The 10,000-nt window shown below is 34.8% G+C and overlaps 1 protein-coding gene across 1 annotated transcript in view; it reads left to right on the forward strand.

The window, feature by feature from the left end:
- The first annotated feature begins 3,600 nt into the window (after positions 1–3,600).
- LOC144957713 (uncharacterized) overlaps positions 3,601–10,000 on the forward strand; it is a 28,761-nt gene continuing 22,361 nt past the window's right edge. Inside the window, exons 1-4 of the mRNA XM_078889090.1 lie at positions 3,601–3,690; positions 4,127–4,169; positions 6,322–6,393; positions 9,175–9,237. Of these exons, the coding sequence (XP_078745216.1) occupies positions 4,136–4,169; positions 6,322–6,393; positions 9,175–9,237 (169 nt within the window). The 5' untranslated portion in view covers positions 3,601–3,690; positions 4,127–4,135. The remainder of the gene's footprint in view (positions 3,691–4,126; positions 4,170–6,321; positions 6,394–9,174; positions 9,238–10,000) is intronic.

Genomic DNA, 10,000 nt, shown 5'->3' on the forward strand with positions numbered 1-10,000 from the left:
CTTTAAATAACAAATTTGCTTTCAGCATTACCCCAAGAACGGTTCAAAGTCCTGAATATAGGTTCTACGGAATTAAGCTTTCCTTCTCAATAAGATTTTATTGAGTCAATGAGGCGATTGCAGTTCTGTAGCTGGAGCCAAAAATTTCGTATTTCTACAAATCTTTCGTAGTACTGGGTAGGTCTGTCCTAGTGGTTAAAATATTGCAACTTAATTTTGCCATCACCTTTGCGGGTAATTTTTAATACTTAAATTCCTTATTTGGACAGTTATACTGTAAGTAATACTAAGCTGCTAGAAGTTGTGGACTGTATAAAGTAATAAACAAAAAGGAATATAATAACAGATTCCAAAAATAGAACAAAATACTAAAACATGGAACGTTTCGGGCTCCAAACCCTTCTTCAGCCAACAACAAATAATCAAGGAAAACATAAAACGATTATCTAAAACCCCAGAACGACTAGGTCTGTTTATTCATTTTTGTTAATTATTGGACAGTGGTTATTTCTGTTGACATAAAGCGTTTATTGGATTTTGCATATTATGTGACCTACGGCTTCAAAACGGCAACATCTCAGGTTGATTTAGATGACATACATTTATTTATTAAAATGATAAATCTAGAGATTCTATCGGTGGAGAGACCGATTAAAAAAATAATTAGAATATAAACACATTTTTTTTAGGTTTGTGGACCGCCTCGTGAGTAATATTTAGTAGTCGTCATGGAAACAAGTGATCCCGATGGCTGAACTGTTGAATACAACTCACGATTTGTTTTCTTTTGTGGCCAAAGACTTGTATTTTGACGTCATTTGTTGGTCAGTGTCAGGCCATGATTTAACGAAGGCCACGATCACACACGGCAGGGGTCATCTAGAGGCTGGAAGTTCAATTGAATAGCCAAGCTTTTCAGACTCGGGCTAAGTTTATTTATTTTACTGCGGCTATGTGGTCTAGTCACTATTGAACCTAGGTTCAATAGTGGCAACAGATGGAAGATGTAACCGAGACATACGAGCAAGAATAACTCAAGCCAAACAGGCCTTCATGGACCTGGGAAACATTTTGAAAAACAAACAGATGTCGTTCGGGATTAGATTCCGAGTCTTGAAGTGCTACGTGTGGCCAATCTTGTTATACGGATGCGAAAGCTGGACTACAAATGCAGAAACACAAAAGAACATTGAAGCTTTTGAAATGTGGTGCTTGAGAAGGATGCAGAGAATATCGTATACTGCACACAAAACGAACGAAGAAGTGCTAAAACAAACATACCAACAAAGGATAGCGGATCGACAACTATCCTTTTTTCGGACACATAGTAAGGAAAGATAAAAATGAATACCTGGCAAGTTGTGGAAAAATACCTGGTAAACGCGCCCTGGGGAGACAAAGAAAAACACTCATAGACCAACTGAAGGGCTTCACCAACCTAACAATCCAAGAGCTGTTTGAAAAAGCAAGAGACAGGGAGGAATGGAGAGAGATAATTCATGCAGTATCCGAAGCCTGGACCAGGCATGGAACCTAAAAGAAGAAGATGTGGTCTAGTGGTATGACACTCGCTATCGGATAGGAAGGTCCTGGGTTCGGCTCGGCGCATAGTTGAGTCCTTGGAAAAGGCTCTTCACTAACATTCTCTCACCGAACTCAGGTGTAAAATGAGTACCTGGCCGTTAACATTGTTGTCTCTGTCGGAAAAAATATGAATTTTCGCCTAACAGGTGCCATGTTCGTTCTACATGTTATGTGTTGCTATTGGTCAGGGACCCTTTGTAAAGCGCTTTGAGCACGTTTAGTCGATATTGCGCTATACAAAAGCTCAAGTTTTTATTTTTTTGGGGAAAAGAAACGTAATACGTAAAGAATAAACATTATAAGTTTATACGTGGCCCAACATTTCAACTCGGCACAATGTTGGATAATTTAAACCCTAAGAGTTGAAGTTCTAGTCCTTTTCTTCATGTATGAGACTTGGTTTAATTTTGTGTTTGGTTTAATGAATATAATTTTGACATCTCGCTCATCGTAATTTAATATCGTTCTGAGGCGGCGTCTCAAATAATCCTTACCAAAATATTGAAATTAAAATTCTATTGTCAATTGCTGTTCAATCCAAGTTAATAATTGATCATTCCATCAGTTCATCAGTCCTTTAGCCCATCAGTCAATCAGTCCATCATTCGATCAACTCATCAGTCCATTTGTTCATCAGGCCATCAGTTCATCCGTTCATCTTTCCATTAACCCATCACTTCTTCAGTCAACTAGTCCATTAGTTCATCAGTTCATCAGGCAGTCAATTAGTCTACTAGCCCATCAGCGATCAGTCTATCAGTCCATTAATTCTTCAGTTCATCAGACCACCAGTCCATCACTTCATCTGTCAATTAGTCCATCGGTCCATCACTTCATCTGTCAATTAGTCGATCAGTCCATCGGTTCATCCGTCAATTAGTCCATCAGTCCATCTGTCAATTAGTCCATCAGTCCATCTGTCAATTAGTCCATCAGTGCATCGCTTCATCTGTCAATTAGTCCATCGGTCCATCGGTTCATCTGTCAATTATTCCATCAGTCCATCGGTTCATCTGTCAATTAGTCCATCAGTCCGTCGGTTCATCCGTCAATTAGTCCATCAGTCCATCTGTTAATTAGTCCATCAGTCCATCGATTCATCTGTCAATTATTCCATCAGTCCATCGGTTCATCTGTCAATTAGTCCATCAGTCCATCGGTTCATCTGTCAATTATTCCATCAGTCCATCGGTTCATCTGTCAATTATCCCATTAGTCCATCGGTTCATCTGTCAATTAGTCAATTAGTCCATCGGTTCATCCGTCAATTAGTCCATCAGTCCATCTGTCAATTAGTCCATCAGTCCATCGGTTCATCTGTCAATTAGTCCACCAGTCCATCGATTCATCTGTCAATTATTCCATCAGTCCATCGGTTCATCTGTCAATTAGTCAATTAGTCCATCGGTTCATCCGTCAATTAGTCCATCAGTCCATCTGTCAATTAGTCCATCAGTCCATCGGTTCATCTGTCAATTAGTCCATCAGTCCATCGGTCCATCTGTCAATTAGTCCATCGGTTCATCTGTCAATTAGTCCATCAGTCCATCGGTTCATCAGCTCATCAGCCAATAAGTTTATCAGTCCACTAGTTCATCAGTCCATCAGTCTATCAGTTTATTAGTCCATCAGATCATCCCTCCATCAGTCAATCAATTCATCAGTCCATCAGGCCACCAGTCTATCAGTCCACCAGTCCATCCATCCATCCATCAATCCATCAGTCTATCAGTCTTTCAGACCATCAGTTAATCAGTGCATAAGCCCATCAGTGCATTAGTCTATCACTTAATGTTAATCAGTTCATCAGTCCATTAGTTCATCAGTCGATGGGTTACAATATTATATTATATCATTAAAAATGTCAAGAGTCTTGCATCCAGTTGTTTACTGGGTCGATGAAACCATCATAGGTCATAACGAGAAACGTATTGATTCAGTAAGCTAAGGAGTTCCAATGACTCTTGAAACAATGGATTGAGCCCCGCCCTGTTGCCTCTGAATTATAAAAGAGATGGCTTAGGGCATGGAACTAGGTAGTTGGCTTGAGGATCAAGGAAGAATACTGTCTAGATGATGTTTTGATTGGGAAGCAGATATTAAAATGTAAGTTGTAATCAAATATATATGCATCATCATCATCATCATCATCATCATCATCATCATCATCATCATCATCATCATCATCATCATCATCATCATCATCATCATCATCATCATCATCATCATCATCATCATCATCATCAGCAGCAGCAGCATCATCATCATCATCATCATCATCATCATCATCATCATCATCATCATCATCATCATCATCATCATCATCGTCATCACCGTTTTCATGCTTAACATTATCATAATATATACTATCTTGAGCTTGTATATAGAGCAATATCCACTAAACGTTCTTAAAGCCCTTTACTACTAATACTATTATACTATGAATATTTGCCTTCATGTATTTGTCAATAACATTGTCAAATATCATCATCACTCTCCATTTCTAATCCTTTATTCCATTGTTCTCCGTCCCTTTCCATAGAACAACACCATGGATAACTCAACACTTTCCATGATGGGCGCAGGTAAATAATAAATAATAATAAATGATAATAATAATAATAATAATAATAATAATAATAATAATATAATAATAATAATAATAATAATAATAATAATAATATAATAATATAATAATAATAATAATAATAATAATAATAATAATAATAATAATAATAATAATAAATAATAATAATAATAATAATAATAATAATAATAATAATAATAATAATAATAATAATAATAATAATAATAATAATAATAATAATAAATAAATGAGAAGAAGAAGAAGAAGAAGAAGAAGAAGAAGAAGAAGAAGAAGAAGAAGAAGAAGAAGAAGAAGAAGAAGAAGAAGAAGAAGAAGAAGAAGAAGAAGAAGGAAGAAGAAGAGAAAGAAGAAAAATAATATTAGTCTACGCTTTACCATATATAGCAACGAGTTAGGATGTCCAATTTACAATACCATTTCGCTAAAATTTGATATTTTAAAACGAAGTGTCGTATATTTTTTTTGAAAAGATCTTCTTTAAAGCGATAATAAAACCAGAATCGATGAAGGGGTAGAATAAAATATTTCTAACACTCTTGCGTTTTGGAATTCGAACTTTGTTCCAAACGCGAACTTTGTTCCAAACGCACACTCGCAAGCTCGTGTAGTGATTGGGAACACGTTTTGAATTCCGAAATATGTAAAAATCGTATATTATATATCCGCTATTTGTATCTGTTTTATTTGACTGAGTATGATTTTGTGTGTTGTTAAGATTTAAATTATTTACTTGTTTGTGAATTTTTTATAAGCAATAATATATTCATTTTATGTATTATTGATGTGTGTAATAACTAGCAGAGGACAAACAATACAACAAGTTGAATGTTTCAAATATTTAGGCTTCAATGTAACATCCAATGGAAAATCAGATTGTGAAATAAAGAAAAGAATAGGTATGGCGAAGAATGCATTCAACCAGCTGCATACAATTATGAAAAACAGGAATATTAACATGAAAACAAAAATCAAAGTCCTGGATTGCTATGTACTGTCTGTGCTGCTATATGGTTGTGAGAGCTGGACCATAAACAAGACCATGGTTAAAAGACTGGAGGCAGCGGAAATGTGGTTTTACAGAAGAATGATGAGGGTGTCATGGGTGGAAAGGAAAAGAAATGAAGAAATTTTAGAAATGGCAAACAGAAAAAGATCACTGATAACAAAAATCATCAAACGCCAAATGGAATTTTTAGAACACATTATCCGCCACCCTGGTTTGGAAGTACTCGCCTTGACTGGAAAGATGAATGGAAAAAGAATAAGAGGAAGACAAAGAATAACTTATTTGAAAGGGATAAGAACTTGGACAGATGAAGCTGAGAAAGGTGGCGCTGCTTTAATAGAATTGGCAAGAGATAGATCAGCTTGGCGGAAGATGACCTCCGACGTCTGCTTCAGATATGGAACTACATGATGATGATGATTAATTTATTAAAATATATGTCTTAAATTATCTTATCTCTTTTTTTATTATTGATTTATTTAATCAGTATTATAATTTATTTATTTATTTACTTATTTATTTATTTATTTATTTATTTATTTATTTATTTATTTATTTATTTATTTATTTTTGCCAATAACTTAAAGGTCAATATCCATATGCGTATATTTCATCATCATCCATCGTGGCTTGTGCTCTTGAGCACGTTGCCGGTCAGTTGTCTCCACGAATAACGATCCTCTGCGGTGCGCATGAAATCTGTGTTGCTTTTAAAGTCACATTTGGCCAGTCTTAGGTTATTTAGATAAGTCATTCTTTGTCTTCCTCTAGCTCTCTTCCCTTCGATCATCCCAGATGTTACCAACTTTTCTATTCCGTCTCTTTTCCACACATGTCCCAGAAAGCGTAACTGCCTCTTAACTGTTATCGATCAGTTTTCTTCCCATTCTCACCTTCTCCAACACTATATTTAGCATATATATTATATATATATATATATATATATATATATATATATATATATATATATATATATATATGTATGTATATATAAGAAGCAGAAGAAGACGATAAAAATAAACTGGCAAAATGACGTCAAACGTTGGATATCTCTTACTCCCGAGGTTAAAAAATAAATCAATTTTTGAAATAATGTTTCTTTCCTTTTTTAAAATTCTTTTAGTCACTAACGTGTTGAATATGACTGACAATGCCAACGGAACAGATTTCTGGAATATGACGGATTTTGAAAACAGTAAGTCTATCTTGAACAGACCTGCATACTGTTACGAAAAATACGTGTAATCGCTTGATACCAAAAAGACGTTCGAGTCGATTCAACACAATGTTATGGTTGATCGTGTCAAATGCAGCCGATAAGTCCAACAAACATAAAATGTTCACCTTATTTTTGTCAGCATTTAAAATCAAATTATTTACTACTCTTTTTTTATGTGGTCTAGTGGTATGACACTCGCTTTCGGATCGGAAGGTCATGGGTTCGAGCCTCGCTCGGCGCATAGTTGAGTCCTTGGAAAAGACTCTTTACTCACATTCTCTCACCGTACTCAGGTGAAAAATGAGTACCTGGCCGTTAACAGCGTTGTCTTTGTCCGAAAAATTGTAATATCGCCTAACAGGCGTCATGTCTCGTCCTACATGTTAAATGTTGCTGTTGACCAGGGACCCTTTGTAAAGCGCATTGAGCACGTTAAGTGGATATTGCGCTATATAAATGCTCAATTTACTCTTAATAGTAACAGCGCAGTCACGGTGCTATGGTTTTCCCTGTAAGCTGATTGGAATGGCTCATATAGATCATGCCATTTTAAATGTAAATTTAATTATTGAAGAACTGTTTTTTCCAGGATTTTTTAAATAAAGGGAAGGTGTGAAACGGGTTTGTAGTTTTTAAAATCATTTTGGTCTAAAGAAGGTTTCTTTAACAGTTGGGTAACCAGAGCTGTCTTAAAACAAAAGGGGACGATACCAGTTTGCAGTGACTGATTAATTATTTCAGTTATTGATGGTAAGGTATTTATAATGTAATGCATTTATGTTTTAATTGTGTTTAGTTGTTGACTGAAGAAGTTTTTTTTTTTACCCGAATCGTTTGGTCTTTGGGATTTTTTGGGGGAAGCTGTTATATTCATTATTTTTTGTTTTGTTTTGTTTTTAAGGGTTTTACGCGCTTACAACACATGTAGGTTATATCAGCGCCATAAAAGGGAAGAAAATGGGATAGTAAAAAGTTCTAGAATTGTACAATTAAAGCAGCCAAAAGAAAGTAAGACATAGGGGAACTGGGAACAAATAGGGATCAGATGTAGATTCCATGAGCGTATCACCAATGTACTTAGTTTGAGATCATCTATAAGTCTCATCCGGACACAAGCACAAAATCCAACAAAGAGAAATACACTCAAATGCTTACATTATACATTTAAAATAACAAATATAATAATACATAACAGAGAGATGATTTACAAGAAAAAAATATCTTCTACCAAAACAATACCTATGCATTTGACTGTTTCCCTCCCAGCCAGGACAAAAACCAAGTAATTTCATTCCAAGACAAAGACAGAAAGCAATTGGAAAACAGATATAAGGGGATCGAAGACGCAGTATGTATCTCCCTGCCCACTATGGGAGGTCAGGAACCCCACCTAGTCATTATTCGTTATTGCTTTCTACAGCTTCTAGGAACTTAGTATCACTTTGCAATCTGTCAATACGTTCAGTCGCTATTGGTATTTAAACTGAAAGAGGAAAAATATTTTTGGTCCATGCAGTAAAAGATACTATGTAAGAAGAGTTGTTTTTAAAAAATAGGATACTTAGGTTGAAAATATATGCAAGAAGAAGTCAAAATAGCGTTATATATTTTTAGAATAGGCCAGGCTGAAATATGTTCGCCAAAAAAAGTTGAGTTTACGGGTGAGGTTGAAGTCAGTCAAGAAGATATCACATTAGGTAATATCCAGTTGTAAAATGTCTGATAATCAAGAATCAGTCTAGAAAATGTTAGCTATGAAAGTGTAGCCTGAAAACTGATTTGATTACGTCATGTCTGATGAAGTATCTACGAAATGTTATTTAACCCTCTCCTTACCGACCATTTTCAGTATTTTCCCAAAATGGCAGACTTACACAGCAGAAAAATTGATTTTTAAAACTCAAACAATCTCTCTACAAAACTACTTTATGTTCTTATTAATTAAACAAGATCATTGTGATGTACAAAATAAATCTGAATGAGAAAATATGTATATTGGGTCGTAACAAATGTGACGATTTTGCTGTAGGTGGTAAGGAGAGGGTTAAGTAATAAAAGTGTTTTATAAGGGAACCCGATCCACATCAACATTGAACCTATAGGGAATGAGATTAGCGGAAGAGTAGAGTCCCTTGATTGGACGTCACCCATAGTCAATCTCATTCCCTATAGGAAGACATCGCCTCTATTAAGGCTATAGAGATACTAAGCTTCTATAAGTAGTGAACTATAAAAAGTAATAGGCAAAAATAATATATGAGCTTTGAAAAAAGAGAACACAACACCAAAACACGGAACGTTTCGGGTTCAAAACTCTTCTTCAGTCAACAGAAAAAACACAATATTATTACAATGTTTTGCTAAAGATGCAATGCTGTTTGTTACCCGCAAGGTACTCGATATAGATATGATATGATGACATAATGTGAGTATAGATACTCTTCAAAAATTCCACTTTACGCTCTTCGTAGCGGAACTCAAACCAAGTACTCACCAATGTCAACTAATCAGAAAACCAAAAATACTATAACCATGAATTCGACAATCATTTCATTTAGGGAAAATTATTTCAAACTAAAAGAAAAAACCCCAACATATATATATATATATATATATATATATATATATATATATGTTATATATATATATATATATATATATTATATATATATATATATATATATATATATATATATATATATATATATATCTTAGAGTCAGCCCAAAATTCATTTCTCACTTATTTGTTTGTTCCAGTGACCACAGCTATGACAACATCTAAGGCTACACCATATCGCCCTAACGCTTGGCTTTTGGATGGTAAGTCATCATCATCATCATCATCATCATCATCATCATCATCGTCATCATCATCATCATCATCATCATCATCATTGTCATGGTCTGATGAGCGCTCTAGAGCTCACTCGACTTCATTTATAAAATAAAGATGTGATAAATAAAAGACCCCAAAATTTACTTGTTACTTTGAAAAATAAGAACAAATGACGATTTGTTTAAGATGATATGAATAGAAAGGTAGATTTTAATTAAATGAGTTTTATTATAAATGAATGTAACAAATGAGAATATGACAATATTCCATATCTAACGCGATCTTGATGAGATGATAATAATGTTAGAGCTTGAACGTGGACTTGTGAGGTTCCACTTCCAGTCTTAGAGTAGTTGCAGTTTTTCCTCTGACCGGCCCGGGCTGAATAAATTCTTGACAGTAATTCAACTGGAAAAGGTGACAAAGGAAGCTCCGGCGTCTTAATGGCTGAAATCAAAATTAGTGACGTGCTCCACAAAGTCCTGAGAGTAAATTATGAATCTCGAAAACATAGATAATATGACGGGGTGGAATTTTATGGCTGTCAAGCGTAAGTTCTTGAGAAAAGTGAGTAATGAAGATTAAATTAATCAGCTTTTATAATAAGTGGCTGCGTCACATAAGGTAGAAGGAAAAATATTCACCAATTTGAAATAAATTCAAAAGAAATGATAAACTGATACAAGAAAGTAAAGTTTTTCTAGGCCACCGAAATAGAACTGGAGTCAGATGAACTCCGTTCTTATG

Source organism: Berghia stephanieae, chromosome 12 (genome assembly GCF_034508935.2).
Source record: "Berghia stephanieae isolate SIO BIC M18660-M18661 chromosome 12, UCSD_Bste_1.3, whole genome shotgun sequence".
NCBI lineage: Eukaryota > Metazoa > Mollusca > Gastropoda > Nudibranchia > Aeolidiidae > Berghia > Berghia stephanieae.